The sequence below is a fragment of the Phocoena sinus genome, chromosome 8 (assembly GCF_008692025.1).
Source record: "Phocoena sinus isolate mPhoSin1 chromosome 8, mPhoSin1.pri, whole genome shotgun sequence".
In the NCBI taxonomy this organism is placed as follows: domain Eukaryota; kingdom Metazoa; phylum Chordata; class Mammalia; order Artiodactyla; family Phocoenidae; genus Phocoena; species Phocoena sinus.
This window is the reverse complement of record NC_045770.1, coordinates 87,780,590-87,801,934: the sequence shown is the minus strand read 5'-3', so window position 1 is coordinate 87,801,934 and position 21,345 is coordinate 87,780,590. Positions and strand designations below refer to the sequence as shown.

The 21,345-nt window shown below is 49.9% G+C and overlaps 1 protein-coding gene across 7 annotated transcripts in view; it reads right to left on the bottom strand.

The window, feature by feature from the left end:
• Positions 1 to 10,084: 10,084 nt before the first annotated feature.
• The window catches only part of PRR5L (proline rich 5 like), a 73,538-nt gene continuing 62,277 nt past the window's right edge, over positions 10,085 to 21,345 (bottom strand). For all 7 annotated transcript variants that reach the window (XM_032639799.1, XM_032639795.1, XM_032639800.1 and 4 more), the window contains 2 exons: positions 19,740 to 19,866; positions 10,085 to 11,379 (listed from right to left, as the gene is read on the bottom strand). In XM_032639799.1, coding sequence (XP_032495690.1) covers positions 10,985 to 11,379; positions 19,740 to 19,866 — 522 coding nt within the window. In that variant the 3' untranslated portion in view covers positions 10,085 to 10,984. The remainder of the gene's footprint in view (positions 11,380 to 19,739; positions 19,867 to 21,345) is intronic.

Sequence of the window (21,345 nt, the reverse complement as noted above, 5' to 3'; positions counted from 1 at the left end):
TCGGTTAATTCTTTTTTGCGGTGAATAGAGACAGCAGAACATAGAACGTGTGGACTCCACACCTCTGGGTGAAAAAATTCAGGCTGGAGCAGATATATTCAAAAACAAGAACCAGTTAATTCAAGGGAGGAGAAAACTGACAGATACTCAGAATTCATGTGTAACCTCCTTGGATTTATTTTAGACGCTAGCTACAATCACTTCCTCCTGCTTTGAAAGTGATTTGTCATTTTTGTAGTTACTTGGCTTACAAACTAGTCATTCCCTAATAATTTCTTAGAAGTTTTATCTTATAAGTTGGCTGAGGTTTTTTGTTTTTCGTTTTTTTTTAATTAATTAATTAATTAATTTATGGCTGTGTTGGGTCTTCGTTTCTGTGCGAGGGCTTTCTCCAGTTGGGGCAAGCGGGGGCCATTCTTCATCGCGGTGCACGGGCCTCTCGCTATCGCGGCCTCTCATTGTGGAGCACAGGCTCCAGACGCGCAGGCTCAGTAGTTGTGGCTCACGGGACCAGTTGCTCCGCGGCGTGTGGGATCCTCCCAGACCAGGGCTCGAACCCGTGTCCCCTGCATCGGCAGGCAGACTCTCAACCACTGCGCCACCAGGGGAGCCCCTGGCTGAGGTTTTCAACGTTCTTTTGTTTTTCATCTAAAAATTCAGGTAATTTTTTTAAACATCAGAAATATCCTCTATTTTTATGAAACAGTTGTCCATCTGGGAGATTAAACTTTGACCATTAAGAAGCATGAACTGAAATAGAAAAACCATGGGTCCCAACCCAACCTCAATATTTTCTCATAACTTTTTTTTTTTGCCTTTAGAGAGAGAGTTTAGGAATGAATCTCTCTGTTCTAGATAAACATCTGAAGTTCAGCAACTTCATTTCAGTTCAGTTCCTTCTACTAATTTCAAGTAAAATTAAAATTTGGTAGTTCTTGTAGTCTTTCAACGGTTTATCTCCAAGTGAGATTACAGATTTTTTTTCTTTTTCGTACTTTTCTGTATTTTTCCTTTTTCTAAACCATGTCTTTTTTTTTTTTTCTTTTTTTGCGGTCCGCGGGCCTCTCACTGCTGCGGCCTCTCCCGTTGCGGAGCACAGGCTCCGGACGCGCAGGCCCAGCAGCCATGGCTCACGGGCCCAGCCGCTCCACGGCATGTGGGATCTTCCCGGACCGGGGCACGAACTCGCGTCCCCTGCATCAGCAGGCGGACTCTCAACCACTACGCCACCAGGGAAGGCCTAAACCATGTCTTTTTTATTAAATTAATTTTATTTTTAAAAACTCACTTCATTGATCAAATTTGCCACTCTAAGTTATTGATATAACAGCATCTACCATTTATTGGCTCTTTAAATTTTGGGAAAAAAAGTTTTATTTTAAAATAACTTTATTGAGATATGTTTTACTTATCACAGACCCTACCAGTTTCGAGATATTTACAGAGCAATATTCATAGCAGTATTATTCACAATAATCAAAAGATGGAAATAACACAAATGTCCATTAAGGGATTAATGAATAAACAAAATGTGGTACATACATACACGGGAATATTTCTCAGCCTTAAAAAGGAAAGACAGGGCTTCCCTGGTGGTGCAGTGGTTGAGAGTCCGCCTGCCAATGCAGGGGACACGGGTTCGTGCCCCGGTCTGGGAGGATTCCACATGCCGCGCAGCGCCATGGCCGCTGAGCCTGCGCGTCCGGAGCCTGTGCTCCGCAATGGGAGAGGCCACAACGGTGAGAGGCCCGCGTACCGCCAAAAAAACAAAAAAAAGGAAGGACATTTTGACACATGCTACAACATAGATGAACTTTGAAAACATTATCCTGAGCAAAATAAGCCAGTCACAGAAGGACAGAGATTGTATGATTCCTCTTACATCAGGAGCCTAGAACAAATTCATAGAGTTAGAAAGTAGAGTGGTGGCTGCCAGGGGCTGGGGCAGGGAAATAGGGAATAATTGTTTAATGGGGACAGAGTTTCATCTGGGGAAGATGAAAATGGTCTGGAGATGGATGCTGGTGATGGTTGTACAACAATGTGAAGGTACTTAATGCCACTGATCTATACACCTAAAAAAGATTAAAATAGCAAATTTTATGTATATTTTACCACAATAAAAAAAAAAGAAAAATGCGATTTCAGGTGTGCAGTTCAAATGACTTTTAGTAACTTAACCAAGTGGTCCAACCATCATCATAACTCAGTTTTAGGACATTTTCCTCCCTGCAGTAAGACCCCTGATGCCCGTGTATCGTTAATCCCCACTCCCGTTCCCCACCCCAGGCAACCATTAATCTGCCTTCTGTCTCTATAAATGTGCCTTCTCTGGACATTTCATATAAATGGAATCATACAATGTATGGTCTCCTATGTCTGTCTCTTTCACTTAGCATGACATTTTTGAAGTCTGTCCATGATGTAGCATGTGTCAGTAGTTTATTCGTTTTTTGTTGCCAAGTAGAACTTCACTGTGTGGATGTGTCTCGCTTTGTCTCGCCATTCATCAATCGACAGATGTTGTGGTTTCCAGTTTTTGGCCATTACACAGAAGGCTGCTATGAACACTAATGATTTTACCTAACCCGGAGACAGCCTGGACCTTTTCTGTGCCATCTGTATGCATGCATGTGTGTGTATGTGTCTATGTGTGTATATGTGTGTGCATGCCCATATATATATATTTTTTTCCTCTAATCTTGCAAGGTAGGCATAATTAGTTGCGTTTTGTGGAAGAAAAGAGAGGTTAAGTAACTTGTCAAAGGTCACCAGCTAGTTTTGCTGGGCATGGAAAAAGGTCTGTCTGCAGTGGAGCAGGACAGAGGAGAAAGAGATTGAAACTACAGATAGTGACCCTGGTTTCCCTGTGGAGTTAATTCTCTTCCTGTGCTCACCGCCTCTCCGGTGAGAGGGGCCGAGCCTCAGGGCAGCTCTCACACACTGGTGAGGAGCCTCAAGAGGGAATTTCCCTCCAGTGGAACAACTCCTCTATGGAAAATCAGGGGCTTCGAGGGGCCACCCAGCAAGCTCTCACTTTCAGTGATTTTGGGTAAAACCCTTTGGAAAAACCAGGATGAATGTGAAGTTTTGCCTCATTTGTTTCCCTTCTCTTAGGGATCATAGCAGTTCAGATCCTGCCTGCACTGGGTGCTCTCCAATTCCTTTGAACATTTGCTTTATATATTTTACCCAGGTTTTATAATTATTTTGGCAAAAAGATTCATCTGATACAAGCCATTCCCCTATGGCCAGAACCAGAAGCCGTATGTTATTTCCACCTATTGAGCCCTTCTTCTCAAAACTGCCTTGGAGTGGGCAGCAAACGTTTCTGTTGGCAGGCAATTGACTTGATCCTAGTTCAGTTTACAGAGGATGGAATGACCTCATAACCTGGACCCCAGACAAAGCTATCTGAGATACATAACTGCTATCAGACTGAAGTCAGGTATTTATTAAAAGTTGTGTGTTCCTGAGAGTATGAAAGAATTCAGGGGACTGTTAGGTTCAAGATATTTACATTGCTTCGTATTCTTCTCAAAGGTGATTAGACTTAGGCCAGAAAAACCAAGGAAATTAAGAACCAAGTTAATGAGTGACTTGGTGAGGAGGGCATACTTCTGAAGGTAGACTGAAGAAGTAGGCAATCGTCTTATGCTTCTTTTAGGTTCTGAAGTCATTGACCAAATCATAAATAGCACCCAGTGTCTCTTGGGGATGCTGACAAGAATCAAGTACAATTTGCTCATACTTTCAAGAACGCTGAGGAGCAATCACCAAAATTACTTGAAATACTACGGTTTCCTTAGGTGGAGGTGAGAAGAATCGCTCTGAATGTCTGCAGGTCTGAGTCTCACGTCCAAAGGAAATTTCTGGTAATGCATAACCTTGGTTAACTGGGATGGTTACTGTCTTCTTTAGCAGGCATGTAGTTTTCAACCCTGGTTCATCAGTCTGGGTCTAGTCAGGGGCAAAAGCCATATCCATCATTTTAACAGAGAGCATTTAATAGGAAGAATTATTAATCAGGTATTGAACAAGTAAAACGGCAAAGAGTGGACACCGAGGAATCACAGAGGTAACTACAGGAGGCAACGACCACCCTTAGAAGGAAGAGCCGGGGATGACTGAGATGTAAAGGGTTGGAGGATGGCCGCAGAGAGCTGGGCTGCAGACGTCTGAGGGGGGCCCAGGCCAGCGGTGCTGCTGTCTCTGAGCAGGAATGTTGAGGCGGGTTCTGGGGGGGAGGAAAACCTGCAAACTGGAGGTAGCTACTGCCACTGGACCCAACTGTCAGTGCAATGCTGACAGGACAGGAAGCAGAGACTCCACCGGCTTCCTAGGCTCCCTCTAGCGGCCCCCACTGGCAGAGCTAACAGGGACCCCTCTAACAATCAGATGTGTTATGTGCAGGATCCCAGCCCCAGAATCCCCAAATATAGAAAAGTCTCGAAGCTGAGACAATAGGTTAACAACCACCACACCAGGAAGACTGAGGCTTAAGTGGAGAAAGATTTAAAAGAAACAAAACTATAGCTCTAATATTTTTATGTTAGAAAGCAAACGGCATATTTGGTATTTTAGACACGTGATATTTAAGAGAATAAGATCCGTTAGAATGACAGTTTTATAATTCCACTTTAAAATGTATAATTGAGTAATTAATTTAGACTAGCGATTTTTTTATGGTGACATCTAAGTTTAAGTAGAGTATGAAAACATTTAAAGTTTCCCTTATTTATAAGTTTAATTTATTAGTTTCTATAAGAACTTAGGATTGGGGAACATTTTGCATGCTGTCATAAAAACTGAAGTACTTTGAAAAGAAATTAATATATTAAATTTATAAATGCATTTAAAAGCGTTTCAAGTGCTGAGCTAAGCTTGTAAATAGAACCAAGCATTATGCAGAAGGCTCTTCCAAAGTTATTGCTACAATCTGCTAGACTTATAAATAGAATAATAAGATTCGTAGGATAATAAAATTAAAAGCCTGAAAAAGTTTAACTTGTATCTTGAATATTGATTCTAATGACAAAATTATTAATTGTATTACTTATTAAATGATTACTAATTATTAAACTTATTAAAATAGTATTTTAAAGCCAAAATTAAACTCATTAATAAAAATATCCATTGAAATCTTTCCTACATAAGAAATCCACTTTCCTGGGTCCCCCTCCCCACTCTCTACTCTCAGGTTTTCTAGAAATAGCTAGAGAAGAGCAAGAGAGGCAGCTTTGTTTCTTTGCTTTTCTGGAAACCCTGAAACCGTCTCACCTTGCAGCAGGCAAAGGAGATTATGCCCCTGGCTTATCTGTTTTGCTTTCTCACTTTCTAAAGCTGGGATACCCCATGGAATAGATAGGGATGACCACTGGATTTGAGGTAAAAGAACCTGGGGTTGAGTCCCAGCTCCATTGCTTAAAGAACCCAAGCCTCAGTTTCCCCATCTGCAAAATGAGGGGACACCTGCCTTGCAAGGTTGCCACGAGGATCAGCACAGTGCGGGGCACGCCAGGGTGGCGGCATTGGAACCTCCCCTGTGCTGGATCCTGAGGGCAGGGGGCTTAGGACAAGGAAGTTCTTGCCTGAGCACAGGGGCCTAGGCCGCTCCCTCTTACTTTGTGGCAGGAGGGTTTCTTCAAGGAGATGGCCCTGCGACAAACAAGGGCTTTCTCTCTCCCTCAGGCACAAGGTCCAGGCTCCGAAGGAATTTCTCACCACAGACAGAAAGGGGAAAGGCCAAGAAAGAGGTGGCTGGCTCAGGAGCAAGGTAGCAGCCCTGTGGACAGGGGTAGCTGTCCACAGGGCCACGGCAGCCACTGGCTGCAGCAGGAGGGGGCAGGGATTCAGGGACGGACTCAGACCTGCCTCCAACCCCTGCCTTGCTCACAGGGTCACCTGGCCACGCAGCCTCAGTTGGAACATCCCTAGAGAGCATCATGGGGAAGGTTCCCACGGAGGAAGAAAGGAAGGGGGATGAAGGTGCTTTCCAAAAATACCTGGGAGGGAGGGGGTCAGATCAGAATTATCACCACCTCATTAATTCATTCAATGCACAAGACTTGGATCCCTCTCTGTATTGCTAGGCTCCAGGCATGCAAACAGAAATCCTACACATCCTCACCTTCCTAGGACAGTACCCGAGAGTGTGTAGAGGCTTCTACCTGGATGAGGGAGAAGGATCAGCAGGGGCAAGGCGGAGGGTGTGGAGGTGGAAGGCAGCTTCCTGGGATAACGGACAGTCAGGGAGCAATGAAGGAGGCGGGAAGGGCAGGTGGGGATCAGCTTGGAAAGGCAAGTTCAGGTGTGTGGATTTTATTGGAAGCCAGGGAGAAGTTTTAAGCAGGGATTGCATTTTAGAAAGATCAGTTGGGGCGTGTCCATAGGGTGAAATGGGACCTGGAGACCAATACAGGGAGTACCAAGTCATACAAGTGCATTCAAGGGATGATGTGGGCCTGACAGGCATATGAGATGGGAAATAAGATTTGAGTGAAGAACTCCAGCATCATGGTCACCATGGGAGTCTGGGCCAGTGGGTAGAAATCAGGCTTAAAGGCCCTTGGGCTAGGTGGGCCAGTCTCCCTGGAGACCAGCACCCACCCGCTCGACACTGCCTCATCTTCTCGGGGTCCCCAGCATACCAGGTGGCTGGCCTTTCTCCCACTGAGACATCAGCAGAGGGGGCAGGAGAGGCCTTGCCCATAGAAATCTTGAGATAAAGATTATCCAGGGGGGCCCAATGGAATCACAAGTGTCTTTAATAAAAGTGGAAGAAGGAGGCAGAACGGAGGCTGGCATGAGGGATTCAACCCACTTGCTGGTGTTGAAGATGAAGAGGCCATGGGTGGCCTCTAGAAGCAGGCAAAGGTGAGGAAATGGATTCTCCCTCAGAGCCTCCAGAAAGGAATGCAGCCCTGCCAACACCTTGACTTCTAGCCCAGTAAGACCCAGGTCAGACTTCCAGCCTGCAGAACTGTGAGATTAGAAGTGTTCGCTGTTTTAAGCCACTTATTCGTGGTAATTTATTATGACAGCGAGCGGAAACAAAAGCAGGTTGTAAAGCCGGCTGCAACTTTAGAGAGACCTTCTCTAGCCACCTGACCTAGGGTCACCTTCGCATCACCCTCTAGTCACTGCATTTTGCCATTTTATGTCCTCCAGTGTTGTTCATTTTTTGAAATGCCTGTGTTTACCCGATTGCCAGCCTTCCCGCATTCAATGGTAAGCTCCAAGAGAGCAGGCACGCAGGTTATCCATCCATCACTGCATCCCCAGCACACACAAGTGCCTACAAAGCAGTGGCAGTTCCACAAATCCTTGGCCGGAAGATGAGTGGCTGGCTGAGTGAATACAGGTGGTGCCCCAACGGCATGAAATCTACCAAGGCAGAACGCTCAGGGTTCATAGTTCACACTTCCAGCCTCTGAAGGCACAATAAAAAGTGTGAACGCTCTCCTTGACCTCCTCCAGGATCTTCAGTCAGTTCAGGTCACACCTCTCTGAAGCCTCTTACAAAGCCTTCAGGGGTCTCAAGCCAACTCTGATGCAGCCCTCCCAGGAAAATACTGGGTTGGCCAAAAAGTTCGATCGGGTTTTCCATCGGCTCGTGTGGAAAAACCTGAATGAACTTTTTGGCCAGCCCAATATATGTGGAGAGCAAAATATTATAAATTGCCTCTGCGGGATATATGTATATGTATAACTGATTCACTTTGCTGTACACCTGAAACTAACACAACATTGTAAATCAACTATACTCTACTCCAATAAAAATTAAAAAAATAAATAGCCTCTGCCCAACAGAACCGAAGGGGCATATATGAGGAGATGGTTTACAAGTAAATACGGTAAGTGCCCCCTCCAGGTCAAATACTCAGGAAAGAGACCAAGCTGGCTTCAGAAGAGGCCTTGCCTTCTCCGACTTTGTTCGGTGTTTTCCAAGCTCCTTTGCAGACAGGCTGTTCCTCCAGGAAATGACTTGCCAATCCAGACAAGGATGGCAAGTCAAGCCCAGGGGAGACTGGCTGAGGTCAGGCTGCTGCCTAACCCTGGGGTGGGGGCAACAGGAAACGGAACATGGCGCCAGGGAAGGCAGGCTCCTCACACAGGGAGTGTGAGGACAGGAGACAGAAAAGATCTAACGGACGCTCTGCGCTTGCAAATTCAATCAAGACACGCAGCCTGGGAACAGGGCAGCATGTACAAAATGACGTTTATTGAATCCATTTTGGAAACGGACAGCATGAAAGGTTTTTGGTTTCGAGCCCACTCGGAGTTTAAGAGTCATGATCATTTCCTGTCATTAAACCTCAGCCACCGGAAGATCCTAGCTTAAATAACAAAAACGAATCTTCATCTTGTGAAGGGGAGAAAAAGTGGTTAAAAACACTGCGGTTGGACTTCCCTGGTGGCGCAGTGGTTAAGAATCCGCCTGCCGATGCAGGGGACACGGGTTCAAGCCCTGGTCCGGGAAGATCCCACATGCTGCGCAGCAACTAAGCCCGTGTGCCACAGCTACTGAGCCCGCGTGCCACAACTATTGAAACCGGCGCACCTAGAGCCCGTGCTCCACAACAAGAGAAGCCACCGCAATGAGAAGCCCGCACACCACAACGAAGAGTAGCCCCGGCTCGCCAAAACTAGAGAAAGCCTGCACGCAGCAACAAAGGCCCAACGCAGCCAAAAATAATAATGAAATTAAAACAAAAAAACAAAAAACAACACTACGGTTGTCGCTCTTGCAATAGCTCTGATGGCTAGAATGCTCATAGACAACAGCACAATTTTTATATGTACAGTGTGAAATACTGTACAAATATCAGGTGTGTACATCAAAGGTAAAGTTGTAAACTGGCTAACAATTCATTAGCAATTAAGTACACTGGGTCTGTACTGACACTCCCATTCTCAGCCTAAGAGCTTACATATTTAACTGATGACTGATGTCCCCATCAGGGGCATTTAGTGTGTGGAAAAAGCATTTAAAGACATATATATCATTCAGGTTGTAAACTAAAAAAGCAAACCCAAGCATGATTAATTACTTTGCCTGGATCAATAAATACTAGTCCCAAGTGCTAAGTGTACCAATAAGGACAGAAGCCATCAGTTAAATAAATCATCATGTTGTTACCTACTGATACCTGTTAGTGAATTTGTGGACTTTATCCAACGCATACACAGATTATTTTTTGTTTGAAATTCTCAGAAGATCTCCTTTGGACATTTCTCTTCCATCAATCTCTTAAAAGGATGAAAACGAAACAACTTTTTAAACAAAATTTCCAAATCAAAAGCCATCAAAAGCATGACTCTAGTCATATTTCAAATCTTCACCCAGAAGGGAAATGCTGTCAAGGCTTAGATGAGCTTAGAAGGTTTCCTCCTCTGTTGGCAGCTTAAACTGTCCTCATTCTCTCCCGGCCACCTCCTGCCATATTGGAAGCCAAACTGGCTCATGTCTCTGACATTTCATAAACAAAGTTTCCAAAGATTAACAGGATACCTAGAAGGTGCCAGAAGGGCCCAGGGGCCTTCTCTTTTTTCTGGAGCTGTTATCAGCGGGGCCAACAGGCAAATACAAAAAGAACAGGGAGGTCAACGGAGATAAAAAGCCCAGACCTGGATGGAGGGAGGAGTGCTGAGGATATATATAGCCCAGTACCAAAGCCCGCTGCCCCAAAAAACATTTCAAGGCCCCAAAGGTTATACATTCCAGGCACTTCTTTAATCACAGGGAATGGACATCTCTCCAAAAGGTCCTGCCCACATCTTTCCCAGCTCCCTGCACTGTAGAGCGCTGAGACATCCCATTTGCTAGAACTCTCAGCTCATAAGACAAGCTGAGTCTCTCTATCTCAATGCAACTTTTCCTATAAACCACAACACTCACAAACACAGGCCACACTGGATTCAAGTCCAGCTGCTTCCAGAGCTCTGCGGCCTCTAAGCCCTGCCCACCACGGATCACTTTCACCCTGGACCACTTCCAGTCTCCTTTCTTAGGGGGTTCGCTGTTTTTCAGTTTGAAGACACACCCCATTGGAAATGAGCGGTGCAAGATCCTACGTGCAAATACTCGCAAGCAATTTATTTTTGAAACGATGCACATTTAAAAAATTCAAGTCAAATCCAGGAACAGACTGGTTGGTTGGTATCAGCCGGCCCCATCCCCACAATAGGAAAAGGGTCGGTTTCTGAAATGAGAAAGGGAGGGAGGCACCAGCTACTCCACCGGGAAGGTTAGTTCCTTGAGTCGGGGAGGAAGCCTGAGAGGGGAATGCTGAGGCTTAATCAAAGACGGGGTTCCTCCAGCACTGTGGCCCTCCCGGGCCAAAAGCCAAGGGCAGCACATAGGGTCTGGATATAGGTGAGGACGGACCCTCACCCACCAGTGGGGCCACTCTTTCCCAGTAATTCTGAAACTGAAATGAAAGCTGCATTCCCAGAGTCAGGCTTGGGAGGGGCTGCAGTCTACTTTTACTCCACACAAGACGGGGAGAAGAGGTACCTCTCTATTGCCTCTTTTCACCCATCGGCCTCTGTATCACAAGGACCCTCAAGGGGAACGCCACACGCCAACACATCCTTGCTGGCTGTGTGTGGGCCGGACGGCTTCCTGCTATAGGAACGCCAGGGGCACTGCGATATAGGGCTGGGAGGATCAGATAGTCCAGTATTTGAGGGGAAGCCCAGAGAGGAGGATTTGAGTTGAGTCAGGCAGGCAAGGCTGAAAGTCAGAAGGTGAGCATTAGGCAGTTGGATCTGTGTGGCCGCCAAGAGGTAGGTGGCCACGGTCACGAAAATGGAGAGGCTCACGACGGGGATTTTCCCAAGGGCGCTCACGCTAGCCTGTACCTGGAAAGGCATAAGGCGGCATTGCCCAAAGGAAGAGCTCCCCTCGGCGGTCCTCGCGGATGAAGCCACCCTCATCCTGGTGGCCAGGCAGGAGCTGGGAGGTCCCAGAGGCGGGCATTCAGCTGAGGGATGCACAGTTCAGCTCTGAGTCCTCCTGGCTGCCCGCTGCCACCTGCTCCGGCTCATCGGGGCCATCAGCGATGTTGGGCTCACTGGAGCACTGCCGGTGGGGCGGCGGGAAGCTGGGTGGCAGAAGCAGGCGCTTGTCCTCGCCGCCAGGCTCCTCCCCTAAGCCCGAGTGCATCCTGGTGGCCATGGCCAGCAGCTGGATGTCCGAGTGGGCATTGGCCACCGTGTGTCGCCGGACGCTGCCACACTTCTCTAGGTAGGCCTCGCCCTCTTGCTCCGTCAGGGGCGTCAGGGCCATCTCGTTCAGGGGCCGGCTGACGGCGGTCATCGGGGAGGCGTAGTTCAAGAGCGTGACCTTGGGCCGGGCCCTGGAGTGGCGCCTGGCTGCAAGAGAAAGACCAGCGAAGGTTGTGATTGCAGAGGGGATAGTGGGAATCAAAAACTCCTAATGAATTTGGGGGACGAGGCAGGTGGCGGCCCCACCTTCAGAGAGAGCTTTAGATGAAGCCCTAAAACGTAAGGGAAGAACTTGGCTATGTCTAAAGGCTTCTGTTGTATCTTTACTTGTTTATGCCTGATACTGCCCCCCACAGTAGGGGTCACCAAAGGACTTTCCATGATTGATTAGGTCCAAGGGAGTCTCCCCCCCGCCTTCCCCGCTGCTGCCTGAGCTTCATTGGATTTGCCCTCAATTCCCTTTCAACCAGTCTCCTCTGAAGACCCGGGCACTGGCTGGACCAGCTGCCGAAAGAAGCCCTCGGCTCTATTCAGCACGATGTGCTCTCTGCAGTGCCAACAGAGGAAGTGGAAAAGGCCTCATAAGCTTAAGTCTGGAGGAATGGGTTACTGGGGGGAGCTCGGCTATCAAAGCGAGGGCAGTGGGACGTCCTCCAGATCGTCCTGAAGCAGGACTATCAACGCTCCCAGCAGGTCAGTGGTCTGAGACCCGTGTTCTGTTCAAGTCAATACTCTGGATTCAACCAGCCTTTCACAGCATCGAAGAATGGATGACGCTCCATGGCAGGCCCCACTGAGGAAGACAGAGAGAGGGCTGGACAGGAATTATTATAAAACTGCTGCTTCTTGAATTCTCACCACACTCTAGAAAATATGCTCAACCTGGACATGCTTTTGTCTTTTGAATCCTCCTTAAACTGAACCTAAGTTATGATCGTTTTCTCATCTGTAAAGTGGGAGACAATATGAATATCAGAGAGGTAGTAACTAGCCTACGCTCACACGGAGAGAACGTAGTAAAGCTGGGATGCAAACAAGGTCTGTCTCACTCCAGACCTCACTCTTGCAAGCTGCCCACACAAAGTACACATAGTGAGACTGAGCATCTCGTGGGAAGGACAAGCCAAGTACATGGGGTTCAAATCCAGGGAGAAGAATCCAAAGGAGGAAGCACGTGTACCAGCAACACCCAGTTCTGAGGGCCTCTCATCTCCCGCCTTCACAAGGACCAGGCCAGTTCAGAGACCTACAGTGTGGCCGGAGTAGGGACCAGGGTAAGCCTGCATCCCCAAGGTCCCAGGGAAGCCTCCTCTGAAGGCACTGTCCTCTTCTCCTGCGTCTGCATCACGAACTGGATGAAAGACCCCAGCGAGGCAGAGGAGGTGAGGATGGAGGGCTGAGGAACGGTGGGTTCTGTTCAAAGCCTTTTCTCCTTTTCTTTGGCCCTCTTCCTGCCAGTGCACACGTCTCCCAGCCTTCCAACCGCCCACCTCGTTGCGTGTGTCACTGCTTTCCCCAGCTCCCTCATCCCTGAGACCCCAAAGACCCCTAACACATCCCTCTTTCAGCAGGGGATGCCGTGGGGAGAAATGAAGAAGGGTTGACTGCGCTGGTACTCCCAGCACCCCTGACAGGATCACAGAGGGGGAGGGGGGAAACTAGTCTCTAAAGGGAGAGCAGACAGTGCTCACTGGTCACACACTGGCCTTGGGGACACTTGGCCCATGCTGGTCTAGTTTAGTGTCAGCTCTTCCCATGGATCTGGAGGCCCTGATACATGCTCTCAGCTTGTGCTCCTAGATGGGCATTGTAGTGAGGCTGCCATGTCCATCTGCAAAGCTCTCAGCAGTTCCCAGCACTGGACGATTTTCCATGTCCATATATGCACATATGTATTTACATATATGTGCATATGTATATACATACGTGTGTCTATATGTATACATATACATATATATATATACACACATATACACATACACATAGGTATAAACAATGACAAGAGAATGAAATGCTAACCCTTAGAACCAAGTTCACCAAGACTACTGGCTCAGAGCCCCAGGGGGAGCTGTTTGGTGCTAATAGCAATAACTGATATTTCTCAAAACCAAACAATAATACATAGAATTTAGAGCTTACTGAGAGTGTTCCCATCTGCCTTCTCACTGTTGAATCCCAATCTCCCTCTGAAACACTAGGACGGATCTCATCATCCCCGTTGCTCGGATGAGGAAGACTGAGACTTGGCCCAACCCTCTGAGGCTCTAAATGGCAGTGCCCGGACGCTCCCCACTACACACTACTGCCTCTCAGGGCTCCGCCGCTGCGCTTGAGCCGGCCCACTCTCTGAATTCAGGTAACAGCAAACACAGCCTCCAGTAGTGCCAGACAGAGGCGTCATCAGCCCCTTCTCTGGGGAAGAATGAATAGGAGACAGAATGCCAAGGAGCCACCAGGACAGAAGAATTGATGCCAGACGTCGGCAGAGGTCCTCTCAAGCATGGGTGCTTGTACGTGCCAAGCCGCACATTTCTATGATGTTCCCACATTTTTACAATAACCATGTATTACTTTTATGATCACAGAAATCGGTAACTATAAAGCAGAAGCACCAGAAGAGTTCAAAGAAGCAGGGACCTCATTAAAGAACCATCCATTAAAAAATGCCCTTGGAAACAATCCATTTCTCTCCTGCTGCTGTTAAAAGCAAGCACACTCTAGGTTGGCAGTGGCAAGACCCAGGTTGTGGCCCTACAACCAGCCTGGCAGGAGACTGGGCTGGACTGTTCGGTGAGCATTTACTACATGCAGATCCAGGAAGAGGAAAGAGGTAGGACAAAGCCCAGGCCCAGGACATGGGATGAGGTGAGGGCCTGGGGGACAAATGTGCATGGTGAACACACACAGAAGCTCTGGGGGAAAGAGTTCGTTTGATGATTTCCATAGTAGAATGAGCTAGCAAGGTGTCTCAGATGGGGGCTTGGGCATTGTCCATCTCTCACACCGTTAGTTCAGCACCCCAAAGGCCCTGGAGGGAGCAAACTGACAAGACAGGCCACTTGGGCTGCTGCGGAGAGATGGAGCCAGAGGGAGGGCGGCCAGCCTGGAGGAGGGGGTCCCCATGACATCTGCCCCCTCTTTCAGCAAACACATCTTGAACTTTGTGCAAGATGCTGTGTGCACTGCTGAGAGCAAGAGAAATGTAAATCTGATATGGGGCCTGCACAGGGCCTGGAGCGCAGGGGATACGTGCATTGGAGATGGGTAGAGTCTCAGGCGCCATCATTAACTGAGCCTCTACTCTGCACTGTATCAGAAAAGGAGAAGCTTTACTGATGTGATCTCCTGCTATAACTACTTTGCAGAAAAGGAACCTGAGGTTGAGATGCTATATCATTTTACAGTCACGATTAGTGATGAAACCGGGATTCAAACCCAAGGCTGACAGCACAGCCCTTGCTCCTGACCTCTGGGAGGCCCGCACACAAATCAGTGTCCAATGGCAGGGCAGGGCTACGGACAGAGCACTCTGGGGATTCAGAGGAGGAGTCGTGAAGAGGGGTCGTCCTAGATGGGCCTGCTCCTTTGAGAGGGATGGACAGCCTGCACCCCAGCTGGTGGTTCATTTATCCCCTCCCTCGGAGGAGAGGTCTGTGCCAGGCCTGGGATACAGGTGAGCCACATGCAACGAGCTCCCGGTCTAAGGGGGAGACCAACAAATAATCAGGTCATGACTACACACCATGGCAAGGGCCAGAATGTGGTTTGGGGTCCAGAGAAGGGAAGGGGAGGCACACACAACTCCTCACCTGGGGTGATTCCACAGGCCCCAGGCCATTCTAGCTGGGGTCCGTAATACAGCAGGTGGCAGCTCTGCCTGGGCCCTGCCCTGAGACAGGGCGTCTTCTTCCTCCTCTGTGCTCGGCCCTCTGCAGCTCAGAGACGTTAAGTAACTTACTCCAGGGCACACAGCTGAAGCCCAGCCCTTGTGGTTTCCAGGGCCCCACTCCTTCTGCGGCTGGCCTCACCTCTCTCCTTAGGGCTGTTGCCTGACGCTGACTGAGAGGCCTCCAGCTCTTCCTCCTGCATTCTGGGTGGAATGTGTTGGCTCCCAAGACTAGGTGTGGGCACAGCCGAGACCACAGGGGCCGCTGGGCCGTGTGAGTCCCCTGGGCAGACAGTGTGTCCTTACGAAGCTCCCACTGGATTCCAGAGCCAACCCCAGGACAAGTGTACGCCAAGCTGTGTCCCCGGCGAGGTCAGACCCTGCTAGGGCCCCTTGGGAGACCTTAAAACTGAAGAGTAGGCCTGGAGCTGACAGTGGCCTCCCCACACTGTGGCTGCTTGCTCTCTTTTCCCTCTTTTTCTTATTTGTATCAGGGAAAGCTGGGCCCTGCCACTCAGAGAAGGAAATTTCCATTAAGGGACTGACTAAGCTGTGGACCTCCCCTGGGGCCTAAAAACTGGTCCCTCCCCTGCAAGGGGGCCCTTGGAGCAGGGAGAGGGGCTGGGCCCTGCCACCTCCTGTACCCACTTCCAGGCCTCCTCCCGCCTGTCACATGGGGTATGGCGAGGGGAGCCTTTGTTCCCCCCTCACTCCCCAGGCGCCCCGCTGAGCCCTGGCATTCATCCCTCTGCTCCGGAGCCAGACATGGCAGCTCCTTTCAACTCCCCAGAGAGAAGCAAAGCCTGAAGGAGGCGGTCCTTTCTTGGGGACTCTGTTCCCAGGCCTTTGATCTCCCTGGCTCGCCGGCCGGGCCTCACCAGAGTGGCCCCCATAAGGCAGGCATTGTGATCCCTGCCCACCACGTCCACGGTGGGTGTCCCTCTTCAGGCCCCGGCACCTGAAAGCCCATGAATGCCTACTGGGCACGGGGACGAGTTACAGTATGTTGAGGAAAAGGGCCCTCCCCCTGAGGGAGGACACAATGGGGACACATGGGTGGGAGGCCAGGCTTCCATGTGGGAGACACCGCGCACTACACAGGCCAGGGCAGCAGCCTGCAAACTTGGGAAACCAGAAAGGTAGAAACACGGGCCTGGCCTCTGACAAAGCAGCCTGGATTTTTTTGTTTTCTTGTTTTTTTTTTAAGATTTCATTATCTTCCTCCTCTGCCCACACTCCGTCTGCCCAAGAAAAGTGACAGCTTTGGCAGAGAGGACACACACACACACACACACACACACACACACACACACACTCACTCCATCACGGCCTTGGACTCATCTTTTCTCTCTGAAGCGAGCCTTGCACAGCTGCAGGGTGAGGCTTAACTCTCAGACCCATCGGCCTGGCCAGGAGGAAGAGGGCCTGCCCTTGAGTCCCCAGATCAACCCGTGTGGGCACGTGGGTGCAGTGGGGAGCCCCCTGGAAAACCACTTCTCTGGCTCTGGTCACCTACCCCATGTGACCCGGGGGACGTTTCTTACCAACGCTGAGTCTGAGGTCACGACAGCAGGCACCCTCACAGCAGGTCCATGAGGATGATTACATGCCAAGCCCTTGCTCAGGGCCTGGAAGGTGACGAGCATTTGATAAGGGGTGGCTTTGGAGATGATGGTCCCAGCTGCCCTTGACCCCTCCCACCGAGTCAGGCCCAGAGCGGCCATAGCAAAGCCCTCCCGAGGGTCCAGGGATCTCTCATGTCCACTGCATCTCCTCAGTCTTTACCTCGGCCAGCCGTCATAACGGGCCTTTTCCACCGGCAGGAGAAATGTCATTGCCTCCAACTGACTGAGGGGAAGACTGAGGCCCAGAGACTCCTCTCTTTATCTAGAAAGGGGTGTCCTCGATAAGGAAGGGCACCTTCGTGGCCGTGTTAGCCTTTTGGTATCCAGGAGTTTGGGATGACATGTCGGCCTCGGACACCTCTTGGGCTAAGGAGTGTGTGGACAAAGAATGTCGGCTGCCGTGTCAGTAAACAAAGGGGTTGTGGCCATCAAGCCCTCAGCCACAGAAGCTGCCCCCTGAGGGGATTCAGGATGGAGAAGAGCAGGATACTGGCCCTAGAGAGTTAAGGTGGGTATCAAAGGAATGATTTCAATGAGCCCAGACTCTTGCATCTTCCCATATGCAGAAAAGCGCAAAATTCACTGACTTGAGACGTCTATTTTTCTTTAACAGTATTCTTTCAATGTTCCGACTACCTGGTCTTTGTTGCAAAAACTTCTACATATCCTGGCTCCTCCCTTACCTCATTGGAACAGTCCCTCAGAGCTCTCTGAGAGGCTGTCTTCTGCACTTAAGTCCTCACTGTGTCCGTCGAATAAAACATAATTCTCAACTTTCAGGTTGTATATTTTTTTCAGTCGACAACTGAGAGGGAAAGACCAGCTCCTCCGCTGTCCCTCAGTGAAATCAGTCACCTCCTAGGAGTTGACGGGGTGGGTGGGGTGCGGGTGGAGTGTGGGGAAAAGCTGGTAAAGGGCAAACAGCTCGAGGCTTTGGAAGCCTGTCTCCAATGGCCAAGCGACCTTGACCTTCATTCGCCTCCCCTGTGCGTGGGAAGGTGGTATCCAGCCCACCTGCACAGTGCCCAGGATGTGGTCTGTGTCTGGGGGCTTTCCCTGCCATCAGCCACGCTAAAACTCTAAGGCCCTCTCAGTTCCTCCAATGCTTCACCCTCCTACTCCCCGCCCTCCTCCCCCCAACTCCAAAACCCTCCCAAAGATCTTTCCCTTTGCCCGGGACAGTCTTCCTTTCCCGTTTACTCAGCTAACTTATGCTCATCCTCCAGGTCCCACTGCAGATACCACTTCCTCCAGGGAGTCCTCCCTGATTTCCCAGTCCCGGTGAAGTCCTCCTGCCGTGGGCCCTGGACTTCCCCACTCAGAGCACTCGTACACTGATGAGTCATTGTCTATTGCTTGTGACTTCTTCACCAGACCCTGCATCCCAGAGGGCAGGGATGGGTCAGTTTTGTCACAGATAAACCTGCGGCACCTCACAAGGTGCCAGGGACAGGGTCTCAGTACACATTTGCTGAAACAATAATATAATAAAAAAATAATCAAAAGAAGGTCATTTCCTTCCCTCTCTGCCCCTACTGTGACAACGCCCCGGAGAAAAGGATGGTCCTTGGTATAAGAATAAAACCTCAGGCCTTTGGTTTATAATTTGATGAAAGTATGTTTTAGTCTTATTATAGCTGAAAAGTTGAAGGTATCCCTTCTTAGAGCAAGTCCTCACTGAACAAACTTCCAAATCTATTCTTGTTCCCGGCTCTAGGCCCAGAGGATGGTGGGGTCCGTGCCATGGCCTGGCTAACCCGCTGGCATCTTGACACCTGCCCCAAAAACTCGGGGGCCAGTTGCTGGGCCAAAGCCGGAAGGTGGCGCCCAGGCCTCCTCACGGGGAGGGCAGGGGACTGTTTTCCTTCAGCCAGGTGGAATGAGGGAGGGAGGCAGAGAAGGAGGAAGTGTGGAAGACCAGGCTCGGGCCAGCACCCTCGGATCTGTGGTGGCTGTGGTTATACTGGTGTCTCCAGGGAAGCATAAATGGGGCCTGAAAACTGTGGCCGGCCCTGCCTTTTTCTGCAGTCCTGAGGCCCAGGAAGGGGCGGGACGCCTGCTGGAGGCTGCTCCTCCCTCCTTTTCTTTGAAGCTCAGCTAGGTCTCCATGCAAGCAAGAAGAGGGGGCAAAAGGTTCCAAGTCTGGGGAGTCCCTTTCCGCCTCTGCACCTGTCTGTGGGTGCTGGTCACCCCAGCCCCAGGTACAGACGCCGCCCATCCAGCTAACAAATATAGTTTTATGAGTGCCTACTGTATGTCAGGCACCATCCTGGATGCTGGAGATAGAACCACAAACCCAAAGTTCATGCATTTGGGGGATTTTCATTTCAGAGGGTAACTGAGCCATATCTTTTATGATATTCTGTAGCTATTTTCCCATCTAGGCCGTGGTCTCCCTGAGAGAAGGAACAGACCCAATTCATCTCTAGATTCGCCAGGGTGACTAGTACAGAGCCTGAATGCTAGCTTTACAGCCACTGAAAAAGGCCACAACGGGATCTGTCCCCCAGTCCAGGAGCCCCTGTCCTTGGTGTGAAGGCCCTGATGGTAACTATAGAAATGTAGTGGGCAGCCAGCAGCTGTACCTCCAGCCACACACACAATGAGCTGGCTTCACATTCTGAGCTGCTTTCAAAGGGAAATTCATCACTGGTGGTTTTTCCACTCATGAGGGGATAGGGTGCAGTAAGGCCGTTTCTGGTATGAGATACAGGAAAATTAACATCGCAGACACCGAAAAAGATCAAAGCCACCGATCAAAGATGCGGATCAAACGAGCGCCGCCACGGAGGTACGGTAACAGTGCCTTGGGAGGAATTGCCCAGAGGGGAGGTTACCGAGACACAGGCCAGTGGGAAACATGAGAGGTGGACATGCAGAGATTTGCACGACCCACATGGGAAGCAAAGGGCTTGGGGTATAATCAGGGCTCGGTAAAACATAGCTGGTATCATTGCCACAGAGGCTCCTGGCAGCTTGAGAGCCGTGCCCCTTACCCAGTGTGTACGTGGGGCCTGAGACGCTGCGGTCCTCGCTGATGCCGAGGAAAGGAGAAACGACCTGCTTCACCAGCTCCTCCAGCTGCAAATAACCCTCGCTTGGGCCTGTGGGCTCGTGGACACTCTGGAAATAAACACCCAAGAGAGACAAAGGTCAGTCAAAGTCCGACTGCCCTCCTACTATAATCAAGGCAGGCCGCATCCTTGTGGCTGAAAGGAAGGACAGCCAGGACTGAAGCCTCAGGCACTTGTCATGGGTGGCGGTGATCGGCACCGTGCACAGAGAGCACCGTGGCCTTTGCGGTTGGATCCCACCCCGATGCAGGGCCCGTGGGAACTGTCCCCACCCCAGCTCCAGGGCTGAGGTCTGAGTGGTTCCAACCGTAGTACTCTCACCAGCACTGTCACAATGACTGTTTCACACCTGGCACACAGGCGCTTTATATAAGCACTTCACGTGTATCAGAGCACAGAGGCCTCCCAACAACCCTCGTCATCTGCCTTATACACATGAGGAAAGTAAGACCCAGAAAGCTCATGTAACTTGCCCAGGGAGACACAGCTGGAAAGTGGCAAAAACCTGGGACTGGAACACAAGCTGTCTGGCTCCAAGCCCATCTTACTGCCCCTTGTTAATTAGCTAGAAAAGAAAGGGGAACAGAATTTGGAGAAGTCCAGAACAGTAGAAGAAAGGGAGTGTCACTGTGGAACCAGACACACATTTAGCACCAGGATGAAGGATCACTTCAAAGCCCAGCGCGACAGGAGTCCTTAGAGCTAAAAGGAGCCAGAAGGTCACCAAGGTTGTCTAGGAAAACAGCAGACTCCAAGGGAATTCAATTTCTCACTGGAAAGCCCTGGAAGCCAGGTGGTCATGTTGAGGGGCTGCAGGGGAGCAGAGTCAAGGCTCTGCGGGGGCTATGCTCAGCCCAAAGGGTTTTCCAATCAAATTCTCAACACGGAATAGATTTTATGTCACCCTCACTTGAAAAGTGAAAACTCTCCACTGCACTGGAGTTTTGGAGGCTGGGCCATGAAGGGGGAAGGGCCAGTCCTACGGGCTGGAGATCACTGGGTGAGGTATAAGAAGCCCCCAGGGAAACTGGCTGACGTGGTCCCTCGTCAGCTCCATCACCGTGCGAAGGAGGTGGCTGGGGGCAGTGGGAGGGAGGGGGAAGCTTAAGGAAACACAGAGGAGGCTGAGGAGGGGCTATGATGCAGAAGACTTGGGAGTTAGGGCTGGGAAGGGCCTGGAAAAGAAATGAAGAGAAAATGCAAGTGGGGCTGCCTGGCGCTTGAAAGGGGTGATGATGGGGAGACGACTTGGTGGTTTTTCACGCCCCCAGGTTCCAATACCGCTTAGCAGGAGCTGAAGCATTGGGAAAGGCCAGCAGTGGAAATAAGATGCTTCACACACAAATCTGCCCAAATGGAAGGGGATCCTCCAGGCAATAGAAGGGCGCGGGGAGCCTTATTCATGCTCCCAGAGACCCACCCCAGGCCTCAAAAGTGGACCAGTTTCAGCCCCAAAACCACCTTGGTTGGGTTTCAGATCTGAGGAAACTTTTTTTTCTCATTTTGTTAATGCCTTGATATTTCTCAT